The 22,891-nt window shown below is 41.9% G+C and overlaps 1 protein-coding gene across 3 annotated transcripts in view; it reads left to right on the plus strand.

The window, feature by feature from the left end:
• LOC142164209 (VIN3-like protein 2) overlaps window positions 1–14,687 on the plus strand; it is a 31,015-nt gene extending 16,328 nt beyond the window's left edge. The window contains exons 1-4 of one of the 3 annotated variants that reach the window (XR_012694853.1): window positions 12,137–12,265; window positions 12,649–12,968; window positions 13,157–14,414; window positions 14,517–14,687. Coding sequence is in view for 2 of the 3 variants with exons in the window: in XM_075221630.1 (XP_075077731.1) it covers window positions 12,249–12,265; window positions 12,649–12,968; window positions 13,157–14,355 (1,536 nt within the window). In the remaining variant the exon portion in view is untranslated. Of the gene's footprint in view, window positions 1–12,136; window positions 12,266–12,648; window positions 12,969–13,156 lie in introns of those variants that run through there. The other 2 variants (XM_075221630.1, XM_075221629.1) reach the window with 2 other exon arrangements.
• The last annotated feature ends 8,204 nt before the right edge of the window (window positions 14,688–22,891 follow it).

Raw genomic sequence — 22,891 nt, forward strand, 5'->3', positions numbered from 1 at the left:
CAAACATCTTTTTAGATGTTTTACTCTAGAATATTTTATTTTATGTACTTTTATGTAGTTTTAGTTTATGTATATGTATACGGTCAAAATGGATTTCATCCTTGGCATGTCCGGTACGGTTCGAAGGGTGGTGTATCGAAGTAAGATCCCGAAGGGGGGAACGAACTAACCTAAAGCCCGGGGAGGCCGGTCCGTGTTGAGATCGATATCATAATCAAACTCGAACAAGAATCGAACCATGGCGCGGGTAGATCTATCATGCTGATAATCCAAAAACCAACCTACATCGACCTGGAATCCATCCTAGGGCTCGAACCAGGATCGGGCTCGAGCCAAGATCACGAGTTCAAACCAAAGTCAAGCTCGAACCAAAATCGAGGATTCTAAGCAAGATCGAGCTCGCAGACAAAAGCCGTTGTAATCCCACTAGAGGGAATCTTGGCAGAAATTATGGAAAAGCTGATTTATCATGGGTCTCCCACTGAATGTTTATTTTATTATACTTGGAGCCAAACCCTTTTCACTATAAAAGGGCTTGTTTTATCACTCTTGTAGGGGATCGTTTTTGGAGATTTAGACTATCAAAACTGTATTATTTCCTCTATAAGGAAAAGTGATCTTTCTAGTTTCTTGGATTGATTTCTATTTTGTTAAATACTAAATTCACTATTCATAATTGATTCGCCAGGATTATGTTTTCTCTAACCCATATTCATCCTTTTATTTGTCCTAGCATTCTGTGTTAAGTTGTACCACATATCTTCGGAACTGCATATAAATTCAACTATATTCATTTTTCGGGTAAACAGTTTGGCGCCCACCGTGGGTCGAGGATAACAGTGGTCACTTATTTCCGAAAACACCTTCAATTCAGGTTCGGCTACAAATAACCACCGACCGAATGGCTTCACCGACCGATTACGAAGCTGGCCTTCAAGATGAAACCAACAACATGGCACTACCCAAGATTCGAGCCAAAATACCACTAGATGTCAATTCACAAATTGCTTTGGAAGCAAACCAGCGTTTCGAACCGGAAAGAAGCATTCAGGGCGGTGCTCGATCCGTAGCCCAAAACACCCAAAACCCAGAGGAGATCGGGGCCAGGTTACGCATGATCTTTGAGATGTTGCAAGCCCAGCAATTAGCGATGGCTCGGCTATAGAGCCAAACTCAAGCACAAAGCAGGCCGATTTCCAATCCACTTCGAGAGGTCCGACAGGGGTTACTTCGAGAGGTCACCCCCAGAACAGAGCCTGCCATAGTAAAATCTAACGAGCAGGAATCGGGGACTACTCCCGGAATTACTAAATTGCTCGAGGAACTTACAAAATGAGTCGAAGCAAACGACAAGAGGGTGGAAACGTATAACGCCAGGGTCGATCAAATCCCGGGGGCTCCACTAATGGTAAAAGGGCTTGATTCAAAAAAATTCATACAAAAGCCTTTTCCTTCAAGTGCGGCACCGAAGCCAATCCCCAAAAAGTTCCGTATGCCCGAAATTCCCAAATATAACGCTACGACCGATCCTAACGAACATGTCACTTCTTACACATGTGCCATAAAAGGCAACGATTTGGAAGATGATGAGATCGAATCCGTGCTATTGAAAAAGTTTGGGGAGACCCTCTCGAAAGGAGCTATGATTTGGTACCACAATTTACTACCAAATTCCATCGATTCTTTTGCCATGTTAGTAGATTCGTTCGTAAAAGCACATGCTGGAGCCATAAAGGTTACAACGAGAAAATCAGACCTCTTCAAAGTAAAGCAAAGGCAGGGAGAGATGCTGAGGGAATTCGTATCCCGATTTCAAATGGAACGCATGGAATTACCCCCGGTCACCGACGACTGGGCCGTACAAGCTTTCACCCAAGGGTTGAACGAGCTAAGTTCGACAGCATCACATCGGCTGAAGCAAAATTTGATCGAGTATCCGGCGGTAACTTGGGCAGATGTGCACAACCGATATCAATCAAAAATTAGGGTCGAGGATGATCAGTCGGGGACCCCGTACGGACCTGTTCATCAGAACAAGACAGTTAGTAATCAAAAGCAGATCGACAGAGAGCAAAGGTCAAATAGAGACCGATATCGACCGTACATCACCGATCGAGTAAACAATGGTTCAACACGCAGCGCAGTTCGGAACAGTCAAAGAATTAATCGGGGACAAAATTCTCGAGGGCTTATGAGTAAGAGCGGCTTCGACAAATATGCCGAGCCTATAGAAGCACCTCGATTATCGGAATATAACTTCAGCGTGGGCGCATCCGCTCTCTTGTCGGCCATCGGATGCATCGAAGACACTAAATGGCCTCGACCAATGCAAACCAATCCTGCCCATAGAAATCCCAATCAAACGTGTGAATATCATGGTACCCATGGCTACAGAACGGAAGATTGCAAGCAACTAAGAGAGGAAATAGCTCGCCTATTTAACAAAGGGCATCTTCGGGAGTTTCTGAGTGATAGGGCGAAGAGCCATTTTAGAAGTAGGGATTTCAGCAAGCAGAACGAGCAAGAAGAACCACAACACGTTATCCACATGATCATCGGCGGCACCGATACCCCCCGGGGACCGATGCTTAAGCGCACTAGAACATCGATGGTGAGGGAAAAGCGATCTCGGACTCAAGACTACGTACCCATGGGGACTTTGTCCTTCAGTGATGAAGACGCAGAGGGGGTCATCCAACCTCACAACGATGCACTGGTAATATCCGTACTCATAAATAAAACTAAAATTAAGCGTGTGTTGATCGATCCAGGTAGCTCGGCCAATATCATCTGATTGAAGGTAGTAGAGTAGCTCGGCCTGCAGGATCGGATCGTACCTGCAACTCTGGTCCTAAACGGGTTCAATATGGCATGCGAAACCACCAAAAGGGAGATAGCCTTACCAATAAACGTGGCCGGAACTGTCCCGGAAACAAAGTTTCACATGATCGAAGGCGATATGAGGTATAACGCCCTTTTCAGAAGACCATGGATCCACAACATGAGAGCCGTGCCTTCAACCCTACACCAGGTCCTCAAATTTCTGGCGTCGGGAGATGTCAAAATGGTATACGGAGAGCAACCAACCGCAAAAGAAATGTTCGCCGTCGACAAAGCCAAACCAATGTCCTCACTTTCGCCGATAAAAGGATCGGGCCCGTAAGGAGAACGGGACACCAAATAGCAATCACAGACAGCGACTTCAACCCATCCAGACAACCAGAAAGTCGAAGAGGGTGGGGACCAAAGGGTCCCTCGATCTTTCATAATTCCCGATGATTCCGATGCCACAAAATCGACGATCGAGAAGCTCGAGCAAGTCATATTAATCGAGCGTCGGCCCGAGCAAAAGGTATACTTGGGAACGGGGTTGAGCCCTAAACTCAGGAAAAAACTCGTTCAATTTCTTATCAATAACATCGATTGTTGCGCCTGGTCCCATTTAGATATAACAAGGATCCCGCCGGACATAACGACGCATCAGCTAAGTTTGGATCATAGGTTCAGACCGGTGAAGCAAAAAAGAAGACCCCAGTCCGATAGAAAGAACGCCTTCATAAAAGACGAGGTAACCAAACTTCTCAAAATAGGGTCCATTCGGGAGGTAAAATATCCTGAATGGTTGGCCAACGTAGTTGTAGTCCCTAAAAAAGGAGACAAACTTAGAATGTGCGTGGACTATAAGGATTTGAACAAAGCATGCCCCAAAGATTCTTTTTCGTTGCCCAACATCGATCGCATGATCGATGCCACGGCCGGCCACAAGATCCTCACTTTTCTCGATGCCTACTCCGGGTATAATCAAATACAGATGAACTCGGAGGACCAGGAAAAAACCTCATTTGTCACCAAATATTGAACGTATTGTTATAATGTGATGCCCTTCGGGCTAAAAAACATAGGGGCCACTTACCAACGCCTAGTGAATAAAATGTTCGAAGAACAAATAGGAAAATCAATGGAGGTTTATATTGATGACATGTTAGTCAAATCCCTGCGCGCAGAGGACCATTTAATTCATTTGCAGGAAACGTTCGAGATTCTGAGAAAATACAAAATGAAGCTCAACCCTGAAAAATGTGCCTTCGGGGTCGGTTCGGGCAAGTTCCTCAGCTTCATGGTATCACATCGGGGAATAGAGATTAACCCCGATAAAATCAGGGCCGTCGAAGACATCACCATCGTAGACAGTGTGAAGGCCGTGCAAAGACTAACGGGTCGGATCGCCGCCCTAAGCCGATTCATATCAAGATCGTCCGATCGAAGTCATAAATATTTTTCTCCACTCAAAAAGAAGAACGATTTTTCTTGGACCCCGGAGTGCCAACAAGCATTAGAAGAACTAAAACGATATCTATCAAGCGCACCACTGCTTCACACTCCAAAAATCGATGAGAAACTTTGTTTGTACTTGGCAGTATCGGAAGTCGCCGTAAGCGGTGTCCTAGTTCGAGAAGAGCAAGGTACGCAATTCCCAGTTTATTATACAAGTCAAACCTTGGGAGAGGCGGAAACTAGATATCCGCTCCTAGAAAGGTTGGCGCTTGCACTGATAAGCGCCTCGAGGAAGTTAAGGCCATAATTCCAATGTCACCCCATATGCATATTGTCTACTTACCTACTTCATAATATTTTGCACAAACCCGAGTTATCGGGCCAACTGGCCAAATGGGCCGTCAAACTCAGTGGGTACGATATTGAATATCGACCCCGCACGGCTATTAAGTCTCAAGTCCTAGCAGACTTCGTGGCCGATTTCACACCAGCCCTCGTACCCGAAGCCGAAAAAGAAATGTTGAAATCAGATACATCATCGGGGGTATAGATCCTTTTTACGGATGGGGCTTCAAACGTAAAAGGGTCCGGGCTGGGCATAGTTTTGAAACCACCCACGGGTGGCATTATTAGACAATCTATTAAAACTATCAGGTTGACTAACAACAAAGCCGAGTACGAAGCCATGATTGCAGGCCTCGAGCTAGCTAGAAATTTGGGAGCAGAAATCATCGAAGCCAACTACGACTCCTTGATGGTGGGTAAGTCAAGTAAACAAAACTTTCGAAGTTCGAGAAGGTAGAATGCAGAGGTATTTAGATAAACTGCTTACCACTTTGCGCCATTTCAAACAATGGACTTTACGACATGTGCCACGGGAACAAAATAATGAGGCCGACGCACTGGCGAATTTGGGGTCATCGGTTGAGGTAGATGATACAGGCTCGGGGAATGTAGTTCAACTTTCGAGATCGGTAATCGAAGAAGGACACGCCGAAATAAATTCTACAAGCTTAACCTGGGATTGGAGAAACAAGTATATCGAATATTTGAAAAACGAAAAACTCCCATTGGACCCTAAAGATTCCAGAACCCTACGGACCAAGGCTGCTCAATTCACTCTGGCTCCAGATGGAACACTGTACCAAAGAATGTTCGACGGACCATTGGCGGTATGCTTGGGTCCGGGGGATGTCGATTATATCCTACGGGAAGTGCATGAGGGTACTTGCGAGAATCACTCTGGAGCCGACACATTGGCCCAAAAAATAATCAGAGCAGGGTATTATTGGATCGATATGGGCAAAGATATGAAGGAATTCGTTCGTAAATGTGATAAATGTCAAAGGTTCGCACCAATGATCCACCAGCCCTGAGAGCAACTCCGCTCGGTCCTATCCCCATGGCCTTTCATGAAATGGGGAATGGATATCGTCGGCCCTCTGCCATCGACCCCAGGTAAAGCCAAATTCATTTTGTTTATGACTGACTATTTTTCTAAATGGGTTGAAGCACAGACGTTCGAGAAAATAAGAGAGAAAGAAGTTATAGACTTTATTTGGGATCATATCATATGCCGGTTTGGGATACCCGCCGAAATAGTATGTGACAATGGAAAGCAATTCATTGGCAGCAAAGTAACAGGATTCCTCGAAGACCACAAGATAAGAAGGATACTGTCGACGTCGTACCACCCCCAGTGGGAACGGGCAGGCCGAATCAATGAATAAAACTGTCATTCAAAACTTAAATAAGAGATTGAATGATGCTAAAGGGAGATGGAGAGAAATCCTACCCGAAGTCCTTTGGGCATATCGGACAACATCAAAATCCAGTACGGGGGCGACCCTGTTCTCCTTAGTATATGGATCCGAAGCATTGATACCAGTCGAGGTTGGTGAACCCAGTGCCAGATTTCGATTCTCGAGGGAAGAATCAAATAACGAGGCTATGAACACAAGCCTCGAACTATCGGACGAAAGGCGAGAAACTGCCCTCGTTCGAATGGCCGCCCAAAAGCAGCGAATCAAAAGGTATTATAATCAAAGAACCAAGCTCCGCCATTTCAAGCCTGGGGATTTAGTGTTGAGAAAAATCACCATCAATACCTGGAATCCGAATAAAGGGAAGCTAGGACCGAATTGGGAAGGACCATATCAGGTACTCGAGGACATCGGAAAGGGGCCGTACAGGATCGGCGTTATAAACGGCAAGCAGTTATCAAACAACTGGAATGTATCACACCTAAAACGGTACTACTGTTAAGGTACAACCTTTCCATATTCGTTTATATCTCAAAACTGACCCCTGCAGAAGTCCAAACAAGGGACAGATCTCTCATCAGAAAGCACGCGTTGCACTCTTTTTTCCTTATACCGATTTTATCCCAAATGGGTTTTTCGGCAAGGTTTTTAATGAGGCAACCACTGGTCGTGCAACATTTATAATGATATCCGAGGCCTCGTAAGAGAATTACTTCACAGCAACAGGGTCCCGATAGGAAAACTGTAAAGAGCCAAATGGTCGAAGCGAGCCATGCTCGTATAAATTGGCCCGAACCCGGGCATGTAATAACATGCGAAGAATTAAGATATAATGCGACCATTAAGCCTACGGGCTATTTTTTCATTTCGAGTTCGAGCAAACACTCAGTCGACCAAATAGCCTACGGGCTGCATCAATCCGAGTTCGAAATATTCACTCGATCGAACCTACGGGCTATTTTTCATTTTGAGTTCAAGCAAACACTCACTCGACCAAATAGCCTACGGGCTGCATCAATTCGAGTTCGAATCATTCACTCGATCAGGCCTACGGGCTATTTTTCATTTCGAGTTTGAGCAAACACTCACTCGACCAAATAGCCTACGGGCTGCATCGATTCGCGTTCGAATCATTCACTCGACCAGGCCTACGGGATATTTTTCATTTCGACTTTGAGCAAACACTCACTCGACCAAATAGCCTACGGGCTGCATCAATTCGTGTTCGAATCATTCACTCGATCAGACCTACAGGGTATTTTTTATTTCGAGTTCGAGCAAACACTCACTCGACCAAATAGCCTACGGGCTGCATCAATTCGAGTTCAAAATATTCACTCGATCGAGCCTACGGGCTATTTTTCGTTTCGAGTTCGAGAAAACACTCACTCGACCAAATAGCCTACGGGCTGCATTAATTCGAGTTCGAATCATTCACTCGATCAAGCCTACGACCTATTTTTTATTTCAAGTTCGAGCAAACACTCATTCGACCAAATAGCCTGCGGGCTACATCGATACAAGCACAAGCGAACACCCGCTCGATCGTCAAAAGCCTAAAGGGATACATTGCCCCAAGTTTGAATAAACGTTCACTCGGTTGCAGAAATTACGAGGTTCAAGTTTGATTAAATGGTTTAATACATAGAGATATGCTTATACACAAAAATTATCTACATAGGTGGCTACAGCAAAAAAAAATAAAAAAAAAAAAAAATTTAAACGGGAGCGGTCTCTTCTTTATCAGGTCCCCCCCGTTCTCGGATCTGCTTTTGCTCCCATCGTCGTCGTCATCATCATCGAAAACCAGAGCTTCAGCATCAGCTTCAAGTTCTTTTGCCTTTTTTATCTCTTCTGTGAGATCGAAGCCGCGAGCATGAATCTCCTCGAGAGTTTCTCTCCTGGATCGGTACTTAGCAAGTTCGGCGACCCAATGCGCCCGACCATTGGCGGATTCGGCTGCCTCTCTTGCCTGAACTTGGGCAGCTTCAGCATCAGCCCGATAGACGGCCACGAGCGCATCCACATAAGTCTTTGCCATTTCAGCATCGGATTCGGCCTTGGTGAGTACTGAGGCCAACCGAGACTCGAGCTCCTCAATTTTTCTTGCTTGAACCAGGCCTTTTTCTTTCATTGTCTGAAGTTGGGCTTCAGACGATGATAACTGGGCTCGAGCAGTCTCCTTTTCTGCAGCAAAGCAGTCCATACCTTCTTTCCACCGCAAGGATTCCATCCTTATCACATCGACCTCCTCGCGCAGCTTCCCTATCATCTCGATTTTTTGCTGCAGCTGCGAGACCGAAATGTTAGCTACCATTCTGGTATCGAACCCATAGGCTTTCAAAATCATCATTACCTGCTCAGACAAATTATTCTGATCTCGATAAGCCTTGGCCAGCTCGGCTCGGAGATCTTTTATTTCCTCCTCTCTCTGCCCTAAGGAAAGTTTGAGAGAGTTCCTCTCATCGGTAGTGCGTTTTAGGTCGGCCGCGTATCGATGCAGCTCATTATGGGAACGAGAACATTGTTCTCGATGGACCGCCGCAGCCTACGGAGGAACAAGAAGCGAAGTTAACGAAAGACGAACATAAAGGCAATACCGACAAAATGAACATAGAGACTCACCTGGTTCAAAGCCTGCCGCAAATCGTGAAAAAGATCTGATTCATCACCGGCACCGGCAACATCCTCGATACCAGTAAACAGGTCACGAAACGGATCCTCTTCATCAACCTAGATCGAGGGCCCCCAGAGCTTGAGCTTCCTGAATCACCCCTGCGAAAAAGGCGGGAAAGGTAGGCGAGTCCTCGATCACTGCTGCCCCAAGTGACTCGCTCGGAGCATTCCCCTCGGCTTGGAGGGGTTCGAAGGGCTCTTCGATTGTAACCCCTGCCGGTTGATTCCGGTGAGAGGCGTCTTTGACATCCGATAGTTCGGGGACTCTACCAGAACCTCTCTCCGGTATATTTTCAGTTCGAGATGGAGCCCATAGGGCATCATCGATCCAGTCGGCGTTGAAGCATCGGTGGCTCTCTTCGTTCGGAACGCCAACGTGGACTCATTATCCTCTTCCTCTTCTTCCTCATCCCTTAGGCGTAAAACGGATTCTACGGTCAAAGGAATAACGTTCTTGTTTGGCTTACGAGCCGTCCTCTTCTTCGGTTTTGGATATTCGGGCAACGAAGCTCTCTTCCTTTTATTTTCCTTCACCGGCTTTGGAACGAAGGTAGGGACATCCTCCTCATTAGACAGAGGTATCAAGACCGCATCCCTACCCAAACCTACATATGGGAAACCTTATAAAAAATATCGAGAAATGCCTCGTTAGAGTCCGAGAAATGAGCTTACCATGATTTTTGGCCTTCCATCGACCTTTAGACAAATCACGCCATGAGCGTTCGGCGTATGTGGAAGTCGAAACAAGATCCCGTACCCAATTCTTGAGGTCGGGAACTGCTCCGGGCATCCAGGGAACCGCTACATCACGAAAAGAGGAGCATCGATAAGAGAACAAATGAAATAACCAAATAGAAGCAATAGCAAAATCACACTTACGTTTCAGATTCCACTCCTCGGGAAAGGGCATCTTTTCAGTCGGGATCAGGTCCGAAGTCCTTACTCAAACGAACCTGCTCATCCAACCCCGGTCCCTGTCCTCTTCAATACTCGAGAACAAAGCCTTGGTAGCCCGACGCTGGAGTTTTATTAACCCTCCCCGAAAAAGTCGGGGACGATACAGCCGGATAAGATGATCGAGGGTGAACGACATCCCCTCGATTTTGCTCACGAAATATCGGATCAGAATAACGATCCGCCACAAAGAAGGATGGACCTGGCCTAAGGTTACCTGATACTGTCGACAGAAGTCGATAACGACGGAATCGAGGGGACCCAAAGTGAAAGGGTAAGTATATACGTTCAAAAACCCTTTCACGTGAGAAGTGATGTCTTCGTCAGGGGTAGGTATTATCACTTATTGTTTCCCCCAATTGCAGTCCTTTTTTAACAAATCGAGGTGCTTCTCAGTAATCGAACACATGTACCTCGATACCGGCTCACACCGGCCAGGGACCGATGAACCTTTATCAACTTTAAAATCTGAAGTAAGGACGCACGCCTCGGGGACACACTCCTCTGGCCGTGGCTCCGTCGGTGTCTCATCGGCGGTCTTTCTGAGGAACGGTTTGCGATGTTTTTGCCATTTTTTGAATTCAAAAATAAGGAGTAGAAGAAAGTAATAGAGATTTGGTAGAATTGAGGGGTCTTTTCGAAAAGAAATCACAGCTTTTTAGTAGGCTGGAGAGTATAAAGAAGAAATTGAGAAATTTTAGAAGATAGAAGATGCAAAAATGGTAAAAGTTAAAGGTGAGAGTTATTTAAAGGTTCAAATCGACGGCGGTTCGTTATCAGCAGTGGCCGACCACCGCCTGACATGCATTAAATGCCTTGAAAGACTAAATCAACAAGACAGCTATCATGTGCGTCATGGTCGAACTTGATGGAATCGATAAGATATAATCCGATCGAGCCGTTGAAAATCATATCGTTTCTCGCCATATTTCTTTCTGAGAAACGAGGGGACTATCTGTATACGATCAAAATGGATTTCATCCTTGGCATGTCCGATATGGTTCGAAGGGTGGTGTATCAAAGTAAGATCCCGAAGGGGGGAACGAACTAACCTAAAGCCCCGAGAGGCCGGTCCGTGTTGAGATCGATATCATAATCAAACTCGAATAAGAATCGAACCATGGCACGGGTAGATCTATTGTGCTGATAATCCAAAAACCAACCTACATCGACCTGGAATCTATCCCAAGGCTCGAACCAGGATCGGGCTCGAGCCAAGATCACGAGTTCGAACCGAAGTCAAGCTCGAACCAAAATCGAGGATTCTAAGCAAGATCGAGCTCGCAGACAAAAGCCGTTGTAATCTCACTAGAGGGAATCTTGGCAAAAATTATGGAAAAGCTGATTTATCATGGGTCTCCCACTGAATGTTTATTTTATTATACTTGGAGCCAAACCCTTTTCACTATAAAAGGGCTTGTTTTATCACTCTTGTAGGGGATCTTTTTTGGAGATTTAGACTATCAAAACTGTATTATTTCCTCTATAAGGAAAAGTGATCTTTCTAGTTTCTTGGATTGATTTCTATTTTGTTAAATCCTAAATTCACTGTTCATAATTGATTCGCTTGGATTACGTTTTCTCTAACCCATATTCATCCTTTTATTCATCCTAGCATTCTGTATTAAGTTGTACCACATATCTTCGGAACTGCGTATAAATTCAACTATATCCATTTTTCGGGTAAACAGTATATTTAAAAAGAAATTGACAAATTCATACAAAAGATTGATCCGCGAACCTTCTTACTTGCAACCCTTCTCTTGGGACGCAGGGTGTATTATTTCTCTGTGCATTTGAACGAGAATCTGCGCATCCAACAGAATCTAAAGTTAACATTATGTTGCCCAAAAATTACAGTTACTGTACTTTGCTTATTTTCCAGTTTCTTTGATGTTGCATGCATGTTTCTTATGTGGTGTAACCATTCATTGAGTCTTATAGCCTGTTTGGCCGAGCTTCTCCAAATTCAAAAGTAAAAAAAGTGCATTTTTTTTTCTAAGTTGAAGTGTTTGGCCAAACTTTTTAAAAAAAAAAATGCTTTTGAGTAGAAGCAGAAGCAGTTTTGGAGAAGCGAAAAATTGTAGCTTCTCCCCAAAAATACTATTTTGAAAAATACTTTTGAGAAAAATACACTTAGAAGCACTTTTTAAAAGCCAAACACTAATTGCTGCTCAGAAGTGCTTTTCAAATTAATAAGTCAAACACAAACTCATATTAACCACTTCTCATATTAAGCTGCTTTTGAATCTTGGCCAAACATGCTATTATACAACACAACAACAACAACAACAACCCAGTGTAATCTCACAAGTAGGGTATGAGGAGGATTGGATGTACGCACCCTTACCCCTACCTGGAGGCCAGAGAGACTGTTTTCGATAGACCCTCGGCTAAATCCAAACAGGCTATTATGCTGGTTCAAAAATTGAGAAGCATAGATATAAGCTGTGGGTCTTCACCCCTCACTTCCTTTTGTGGACTCTTTGGAAGGATAGATTTTGACATTTTGTAAATATTATATCTGGTTGAGCCGGTTTCTGAAACAACTCGTATTTTGATGCAAACAAATCTTTGCAGATGGGATTGAAGACCTTGTACAGTTCATGAACACTAAATTCCTAACTGGTTTTATTGTATCCTCTTTTGTCCATTCTGTAGATTCTTATTGTTTTTTGTATATCAGTGTCTTCCTGTTCCCCGAAGAAGTTCAATTTTGTGCATTATCTTAGTTGGCAATTGACCTAATTATCATATCTATTTCCCTTCAAGTCTACAATAAAATGTTAAAATTTTGCTGTTGTGAAATTGATCTTCTATTGCATAATTGAATTACAGTGAACTATTTCCATGTAGAATCCATAAAGGACTAATGACATGTCTATAAGCTTTTAAGTATTGTGATATGCAAACTTGTATGATTAGAATTCAAGCTATGGTTAGTATGTAGAAATAAAGATGTTTTCTTCAATTCTTGCAGTTCTTTGAAAAAACAACTTATTACGGCAAGAGATACCAGGCGCGTAGACATATTATGTTATAGGCTTTCGTTGAGCCAAAAAATTTCAGTTGGCACCAAAAATTGCCAAAAGCTGTGTGAAGTTCTTGATGAAGCAGTAAAGAAGCTTGAAGCGGATGTAGGCCCTCTGACTGGTTTGCCTGTGAAGATGGCTAGAGGTATTGTGAACAGGCTCTCATTTGGCCCAGCTGTTCAGCAACTTTGTGGCTTGGCTATTGAGTACATAGACGCCCTGCTCTCTGAGAGAGTGTCCCAAATTCCGTCTAATTCTAAGATCAAAGGTAATACTCATTCTAATTTGAGGTTTGTTATTGGAGACATAGACACTGTCCTTATCTATTTATTGATTCTGTAGAATCCCTATCTTTTCATGTGTTACTGTGATGCCTTCATTCTTTTCTTTGTCTAAGTTTGGTGGTCATTTAAGTCAAGTGAAGTAAATACATTTACATGGGGCTATATTTTGTAGATTGCTATGTGACGGGATCAAAACTTGTCAGATTTGAAGATGTCTTTGCCTCATCTGTGACTGTTGTTTTGAGTTCTGAAGGAGCTTCTATGGAGAATGTTGTTGGTTACACTTTGTGGCATCGGAAAGCTGATGAAACGGAATATCCAGTAGAACCAACTCGGACATTGTTTTCCCCTAGCACTAGGTTTGTGCTCTCAGATCTGACTCCAGCTACAGCTTACGTTCTCAAGATCGTGTCCCTTGATAGCAAAAGAGAGCTGGGAATGTTTGAAGTTAAATTCTGCACTAGTAAAGCTGGAAATGAATTGTCTAATCTGAACTTGAAAAGCTTGGAAGTTGAGAGAAGTCAAAGTCCACCAACGAATTGCAGCAACCTTTCTAATCCTTCTTCAGTGGAGGATGAAACTAATAACATTATTCTCTGCAGCAGTGACGATGAGAACAGAAGGGATAATTGTCTTTCTTGTCGTGACAACACTGATAAAACAATTTCTGCGGACATGTGTTGCAACACAATCGCCTTTACTGGTAAAAGTCAAACAGGAAATGCAGGAGAAATGGTATCTTTCGGCGATGAGGAAGATAGCATGGTGAAAGTAAGCTCCTTGCCGAATACTGATGCTATAAACCTTGAGAACAAGCAGTGTTCAGATGTTCAAACAACAGATGAGACAAGCACCGATAATGGGTCAAATGCACCTCCGCAGACTGCCTTGGAATTTACACCAATTGTCAGTAGTGTGGAAGCTGGCTTGCCTATTACACCCTGCAAATTGGAGAATGTGAAGGGCAGCCTTGGCCGGAAAGGGAAATCGGAACATTGCAGCAAAGATCTTGATAATGGATCAGGGAAGGAGGATGGACCACAAGTTGGCAGCTCTTCGAAGAAGAGAGTTGGAGAATGGCAAGAAGAATGTACTGGAACTGGAGATAAAGATTTCGAGTATTACGTCAAAGTAGTTAGATGGTTAGAATGTGGTGAACATATTGATAAGACATTCAGGCAGAAGTTCTTAACCTGGTATAGCTTAAGAGCTACACCACAAGATGTTAGGATTGTAAAGGCATTCGTTGATAACCTTATCGAAGATCCAGCATCGCTTGCTGGGCAGCTGGTGGATACTTTCTCTGATGTTATCTCAAGCAAGAGATCCTCTGTAGTTCCTGGAGGCTTTTGTCTGAAGCTTTGGCATTAACGGATTCAGAATGGATCCTCTTCTCTCTGCTTCATGATTTATAATTGCAAATCCATGGGGTTTGTTTAGCTTAACATAATTCTTTGATTCCCAAATTGTCCTATATGATCATTATAATTCTATGTTGTAAACATTTAGACCATCTTTTATTTTTCTCACAGGTTGCTTCTGCCCAATTGATCCACATTTCTCTCTGGTGGTTATGAAGTTGGAGTTGGAATGAAAGGGATCTGCTGTAAGATTATCTGAAATAAATATCTATTGGATATTTGATTCTTTTGAACTAGAGATGTTACTTGATTTGTTAAGCATGAAGATTTTGATGTTCATTAGAAGTAGTGCCTTTAGTTTGGATGTCAAGAAGAAGATGAATATTTATGAACTGGAATGTTTTGAAGAGAAACGTATCAAAACCTTCAGTATGTGGTGCATTGCAACTTCAAAATGTAGAAGCAATTTTCTGAAGAGAGGAACCAAGGTCTTCATAATATTAGAAAATATACGAATTCAGCGCAATTTATTCATTACTTTCAAGCTAAAAACTTGTTGACTTAATATTTCCTAGCTGGGGTTGTGCTTTAACACATCACACTTCTGCTTCCATTAATACAGCTGGTTTGGATGAAGTAAACTACAACATACCCAGTGTGATCCCACAAGTAGGGTCTTGAGAGGGTAAGGTGTATGCGAACCTTATCCCCAACCTTGTATGTGTTAGACATGTTGTTTCCGATAGATCTCGGGCTCAAGAAAAGTATTTTCAGAACAAGTTTGAGAAATACAACAGTAAAAAAGTTATGATGAAAATACTGAAGAAAAAAAAGTATTGATAGCAAAATAGTAAAGATAACCAAAATAAAAAGAATAACAATGGTAATAAAACTATAGAATAAGATAATAATAATAGTAATACTGACAAGGAGAACATGTAACATGGAGTAGATAAGGTGATCTAAACTACATACATGCTCTCCCACAAAAAGCGAGGAATCGTTCGATTACCTACTAACCTTATTGCCTAATCCTTGAAGTCCATGCTCTCCTGTCTAGGGTCATGTCCTCCGTGAGCTGAAGATGTGCCATGTCATGTCTAATCACTTTTCCCCAATTCTTCCTTGGTTTACCTATGTCTCTCCTTAGACCGATCGCTGCCAACCTCTTGCACCTGTTCACTGGGGCATCTATAATCCTGCTCTTAACATGCCTGAACCATCTAAGCCTCGCTTCCCGTATCTTGTTTATCACGGAGGCCACAACCATCTTGCCCCATATATCTTCGTTCCTAATCTTATCTCTCTCTCAGTATGCCCAAACATTCATATAAGCATCCTCACCCGCTACTGACATCTTCTGAAGGTATGAGTTCTTGACTGGCCAATATTTTTCCCCATACAATAAAGTTGGTCTAACAACTACTCTATAAAACTAAACCTTTAAGTCTTAGTGATATATTTTTATCATATAAGACAGTGGATACATGCCTTTATTTCATCCACCCTGCTCCAGAGTGAAGGAAATCTTGTAGAAGAACCTTGTAGTTAAATTTGCACACCTAGTATTTAATAAAAAGCTCAAATGAGCTGAGACCATGAATATCTTCTTAATTATGGTTCAGTTTTTTTATGTCTCAAAATACTTTAGGATTGCTAGAATTTTTGGAACGTTGTAGTAATTTAAGGAAAGCTCAAAGCGAGGTATATTGACTAAACTACTCTCTTAGAATTGAATTCCATGATGTTCCCGTAAGTTTCAAGTATGGTTGTATCAAGTTCCTTATTCTATGTTCCGAGTTGTTCCCAATACATTCGATTGTCCCGAATAAGCAAAGTGTCAAAAATTATGTATTCAAAGCATGTTTTGAATGTTCCTATCACATTATGTTATCTTTTGGGAATGTGTTCAAGAATGATATGTGTATTAAAATGCTATGTCGTTGAGTTGTGTTTCAAATGAAGGTTATGATGCCAAATTGTGTGAGAAAACTCAATATGCTTAAGACTCTTAATTTCTCCTATGTGTATCTAAAGTCTTGATTGGAAATATTTTATTGTTGATAATCTATAAAGATGGTTGGAAATTAAATAAGTGAATTGGGGATATAAAGTGTGGCCAACGTGCCAAGAGTGACAGTTATACTTGTGGCCAATGGTGCAAATGAAATAAAATGATGTGAGAAAGGTTATAAAATGATCCTTGATTCAACTATTCCGAATTGACTTCGAAAATGGAATTGCCTAAAAGCTTATGGACTCAAGTCATGCCCACATATGGTTGTTTTAACAAATGCTATGCTTTGTGAGTATTATCAATGCGTTTTGTGTTCTTACATATTCGTGAGTGAAAATTGTGTATTGCCTTTTTTGGGAAAAAGTATTTAAAAAATAAAATGGTGTGTTACTTGTTGATGATTTTAACTTGCGCATCAATTGCAAATTATTTTACTCTATTTCTCGGAAAAAAATCTATTGTGCTTAAATTGTTTATTTCTAATGAACTTAAAGTTGTGATTTTCGGAATATTATATATGTTGATATTTATGATGATGATACATGAGAGGAAAGAAATGAAAGCGTGGAATATCAAATACGACCACCGTGACTTGAATAAAGAATCTTATGAATGGCCAAAAGAGCCAATGGAATATTGTTGTTGTTATTGGTTGAAAATTCTAGTGGAGATTCATACAATGCGAAAGATGATGAGGTAAATACATTTGTACCTATGTTATTCTTGTGAATTATTTCCCTTAATTGGGATGAGATTGAATGATAGAAAAGGATGATGTAGATCCACAAGGCATTGTGGTGAGATGGCCTAGCTGATCGTGTCGTGATCGGACACCATGCCGCACACATGGTGGTGATTGTACTGGAAATTGTAATTGAAATTGTGATTGTGGTTGATGTCTCTAATGAGATGGCCTAACCGATCGGGTCGTGATCGGACTTTGTGCTAAAAGTACGGTGGTATTGGTATTGAGAGTGATTTTGGTTAATGTATCTAATGAGATGGCCTAGCCGATCGGGTCGTGACCGGACTCCATGCTAAAAATACGGTGGTATGGTATTGAGAGTGATTGTGGTTGATGTCTTTAATGAGATGGCCTAGCCGATCGGGTCGTGATCGGACTCCGTGCTAAAAGTACGGTGGTATTGGTATTATGAATATTGGTATTGTAAAAGGTGATATTGTTGAACAGTGATATATCGGTGCTAAAGATCTCCTAACCAAAAATAATATTATCATCATATTTTGATTATCACTTTACAATGTTATCTTCATATTTTGGAAATTATTTTGTTTTAACTTGGCATTGGAATATCATTGATTGTTGATTATTGTTTTCATGGTTTTTCCTTTCTTACATTGGCATTCTATTTTGAAAGAGGACGGTTAGCTTTACATACTAGTACTATTCCATATGTACTAACGTCACTTTTGCCGGGGGCGCTGCATCTTCAATGGATGTAGGTGATTCAGCAGCGGGCAACTTTGGTCCTCGTTAGCAGTTACTCCCTATTCAGTAGGTTTTGGTGAGCCCTACTCTATTCCGGGCCCGATGTCACTTGATGTTACACTTTGTGTCTTGAGGTATAGCTGGGGCCTTGTTGCCGACACTTCCATACTATTCTTCTGTCATACTTAGAGGCTCTGTAGACAAGTTGTGGATGGTGTATGATGTTGGGAATTGAACTAGAAACGTTGCTATTTAGCAAACATGTTTTTCATTATATCTATAAACTTGTAATACTTTGGAAATTATGAATGAAGTTGCTAATGGAATGAAATGGGAGTTGTTAATAAAATCTTTTCAATGTTTGATTAATGGAGTACGTCTCCTATTTATTCATGGATGAGTTGGGTAGAAGGAAATCTAACAGGCTTGCTCGGCCGGGTTTACTCGATTGAGCGCCGGTCGCGCTCCACGAGTTTGGGGCATGACAATGACAATCCAAGATAGCGTGATGCAGCGACAACCAATCCATACCAAGAATGACCTCAAAATCCACCATGTTCAACAACAAAATATCGACTACTATAACAAAACCTCTAATAGTAACAACACAAGACCTGTACACCCGATCAACTACTATGGAATCTCTAATAAGTGTAGGCAGAGAAACAAGAACATCAAAAGAATTACGAGGTATACCCAAATGCGAAGCAAAATATGAAGACACATAAGAATATGTAGAACCCAAATCAAACAACTCGGAAGCATCTCTAAGACATACCGAGATAATATATGTAATAACTCCATCAGACGACTCCACCTCAGGTCTAGCTGGAAATGCATAACAACGGGGCTAAGCCCCACCAACCAATTCTCCACCTCTGGGATGACCTCTCACTGACTGGCCTCCACTTCTAACTGACTCGCCCCCACCTTGGGCTGCCTGACTCCTACCTCTAGCTAGTTGTGCGGGTGGTGGAGCCATTAGTGACAGAATTATGGCATGAGTACCCTGCTGTGGCATGCTGATCTGTGACCTAGGGAAAAACTTTGCGACGTTCCTTAGATCCCCACATGTATAAAAAACCCTCGGGTGACGTGACCGCTGACCTTGGAACTATCTTTGTCGACATGAATAACCACCCTGGTAACTTTGTATCAGAGGTGCACTAACCGGAGTTGGAGGTGCACTGTATGCCAGCTAGTCGGGACGATATCTGTAAGTACTGTGGTTGAAGCTCTACTATAAACTTGCACCTCTAGTGCGTACACAATCCGGCGGGAGCTTCATACTTACTCCTTATGAGGCTGGTACTTTTTTTTATCTGGCTTTATTGTAGAGCCGTTATAGAATATGGCTGTTGTACTATCTTTTTTGTACCTCTAATGTTAAGAGTGATTTTGCAATATTCAGAATCATGATTTCTATAATTATATTGGTCTAATAATCAGACTCCTGATGCACTTACCTGATGTAACTCGTTAGTTTCATCTTCTCTCCCAGCCTTTAAGTAAGCTTAAGCTTTCTTCCGATCTGCTGCTCAGGGTATTATTACTTTTGCCTTTGGTGGATGCCATGGAACATCTATAATATAATCTTCTAACAATTCAAGCCTTTATCTGTGAGGTAGACTCAATTCTTTCTCTTAACTTTATACCGGAGTCTCCTATAGCTGTAGGAATGTCAACATATATGTTGCATGGATAATACTCCGAAATGTTAAGTGCGGTGATAACGTAACTAACTCTGGGTCATTGATTGAATAATTCCTTTCATGCCTTCTTAGTTTTCTTTAAAAATGCGCAATTACTTCTCTTGGCCGTTCTGCCACTTGTAGCATGAATACTCGTGCAATTTATATGATCTCAAATACTACTTTTGATTTTTACTTCCCGTTCATTAGCCACGATAGGTGCCACTTTATTATGGAGTGTATACAATATTGTAATGAGACTATTGTTACAAGATCATTTCTTCTTTAGCTCATTATCCTTATGTTGAAGCCTTCTTCCTTATTTCCTCAGCTAGTCTTTCATTGTAGCACTTAGGGAAGACCCTCTGACTCTTGTAAAGATGGGAGCTTTTTACATCGTATTCCCAACGAAAATTTTGATGTACTGACTCGCCAATAATTATCCTTAGTTACTTATCTTTGTGCCGTTACTCGTAGGGTTACTTCTGCACTAAAATTTTGATTATCTCCTTAGTGGCACTTTCTCTTTTATTTTTGTAATACTTATACGGTACCTTTTACTACCCCAACTCCTATCAGAATATTTCTCAAGGATTACGATGTCGTATCTACGAGACCGAATTTCCTATGATGGGTTTCACTTCGTTTATCTTGCATGATCTACTGATTTATCTGAGACCTCTTGTCTAGCCATGACTAGGCTCTTCATGAATTCCCGAATGAACTACTAACTACTCATCAGTCCATGCTCATATTTACATTCTGTGTAACCTCTCTTGGGTTATGTCTTCCGTCTTAACTTAACTTTTTCACTGGCTCCTAATGTATCAAGTGTTCATTCGCACTTGTTTATCAATAACATCTGGTGTGGAAACCCTTATTGCCTTTCCCCGACGTTGTGCTTGCATAATGTTCTGGAGTCGTATCATGTCTGTAGGATCTGAATAAATGCAATATCATTCCTTTCACCATTTACTGCATTCTTCCTTTACTATTCCATAGTTACCCGAACCACTTAACTCCGATTTAATACCATATTACACCATCTTCCCCCTTTAGGGGAGTATTAACATTTAATGCTATGAAGATATACTTATAAATATTTTACCTCTTCATCTTCGACGTCTTTTCACGTCTTTATTGACACTTACTCGCCTTGCAGTAACCTTTATGTACCAAGGATAATTGAATATCTTACACACGACGGTATCAGATACCTAGTATAACTGGAACACTTAGTCCCTTAAGCTTAACTTTGCTCACAGTGCTTGCTTTAGAGAAGTGTCTTCCTGAGTCATCTTTAAAGGTTATTCTTCTGTCGTCCATTGTATTATTGCTGGAATGCAATCTTTGAAATTCTCTTGATGTCGACTATCATCACCTCATTCGATCCCTAATTGATGTTTAGTTTATCTTGTTCACTAACCCATGCTGATTTCTATTATTCCAGGTGTCTAAACATTTTTTATTTTGGAAATCACGTTGGACGCACCAACTCATTTCTCGAAATGAGGATATGACTTTTGTCCTATACTCTTTTATTGTCTCAAGGCCTGTCACCTCTTGTCTTTTCCTTCACTTGACTATAGACTCTGTCATCATATCATATTTTGATACCGTTATCACCCATTTATCACATCTTACTCATAATACTTTATTTACTCTCTTCTTATTCTCCTGCTAATACTTCTGTCTATCGCATTATTCTGAAAACTTCAACATCATATTGTTTCACTTTTAGCTCCCCTGGCTCAATCCACCATTTCGGGTTACTCTAACCCAACTTGGATCCTTATATCCCATCGTTCTCTTAAACTATATATGTTAGCTCCCATAGGGCATAACTGCGATGGGTGTGGCTAATTGTACATACCTCTATTTCTGTTGAAGGTAACTTAGAATCCTTTTATTTCTCTGCCTGACGTGGAAATTCGGATAATCTTCATTAACTAGGTACCTCATACCCTTCTTCACCTTGCTTCTGTTACCTGTTGAAACTTATACTTTTACCTTCTAATACTCCCATAGCCTGCTATTCAATGGGTATGTTAGATATTCCCGTCTTAGGGTAAATGGGAAATTCGCACATATGGTAAGCACGATCTAATAGGGTCTCAAACAGGGCCACGTCGTCAAGAATTGTCTCTCTACTAATGCCCTTACCTGATGTTGTATTAGCCCTCTAGCTAGCTATAATTTTTCTAATTGAAAACATTTCTATATCATTAGAAAACATAAGCTTTGGCTCAAACTCTTATGACTCAGCTCTATAGCACGATTTGGATTTGAATGAAGGGTAACAGACTACTAAATGCCTTGTAGCCTCCTGCTTATAAGTGTGGTGCACAACACACCCATAAACAAGACTCTACTAGACACGGCTTGTAGACACCCTAGGATAGAACTGCTCTGATACCAAGTTTGTCACGCCCCAAACCTGAAGAGGCATGGCTGACACCCGGTACCACACTCGGCCCGAGCGTACCACTCTGTAACTATGAACTCTATAGGGGTAACCCTCAACCTAGGCCGATGACACCATATTCAGAATCATCTGAAAATATCGTCTCTCTCATCTGAGGGGTAAACATACCCAAAAACTCATATATATTTAAATATATATATCTATATATAAATGTGCAGGCTGACGAGGCCGCCATGAATATCTACTGATATACAAACTATACAGGACTTGTCTACAAGCCTCTAGAGATAGTTGAACTGTATCATGGTCGGGACAGGGCCTCGACCTCTCCACTCTAGCCGCGGTAGACCTAGCATAGCCAACATCACTGTCTTGGAATGACAATCAAGGACAGTGTGATAGGGCGACAATCAGTCCATGCCCAAAATAACATCGAAATCCACCATACTGAGAAATAATAAATTGGCTCTGGTGTCAAAACCACTAAGAACAATCAAGCACGACCGATACACACGATCAACAATAATGGGATCACCCACGGGTGTAGATACATAAACAGTTGAACTCAGAGAATCACGGGATACACCCAAATACGAAACAAAATAAGATGTCACATAGGAATAAGTGGAGCCTGGATCAAATAAGACTGATGCATCCCTATGACATACTGGAACAGTACCTGTGATAATAGAATCTGATGCAACTGCCTCCGTCCTAGAAGGAAGGGCGTAATATCTGGCCTGGCTTCCCCATATAGGGCTACCGCTATATGTACGACCTCTACCTCTAGCTAGCTGTGCAGATGGGGTGGTAACTGGTGCTGTAACCATAGCCTAAGGATCGGTGGAGCACACAGTGCCTGAGAAATCTGTGGAGGTGCACCCCTCCTAAATCTGAGGCAATCCCTCACCAAATGACGAGTGTCCCGACACTCAAAACAAGCTCTCGGAAGGCGTGGCTGTT

Source organism: Nicotiana tabacum, chromosome 9, assembly GCF_000715075.1.
Source record: "Nicotiana tabacum cultivar K326 chromosome 9, ASM71507v2, whole genome shotgun sequence".
Lineage (NCBI taxonomy): Eukaryota > Viridiplantae > Streptophyta > Magnoliopsida > Solanales > Solanaceae > Nicotiana > Nicotiana tabacum.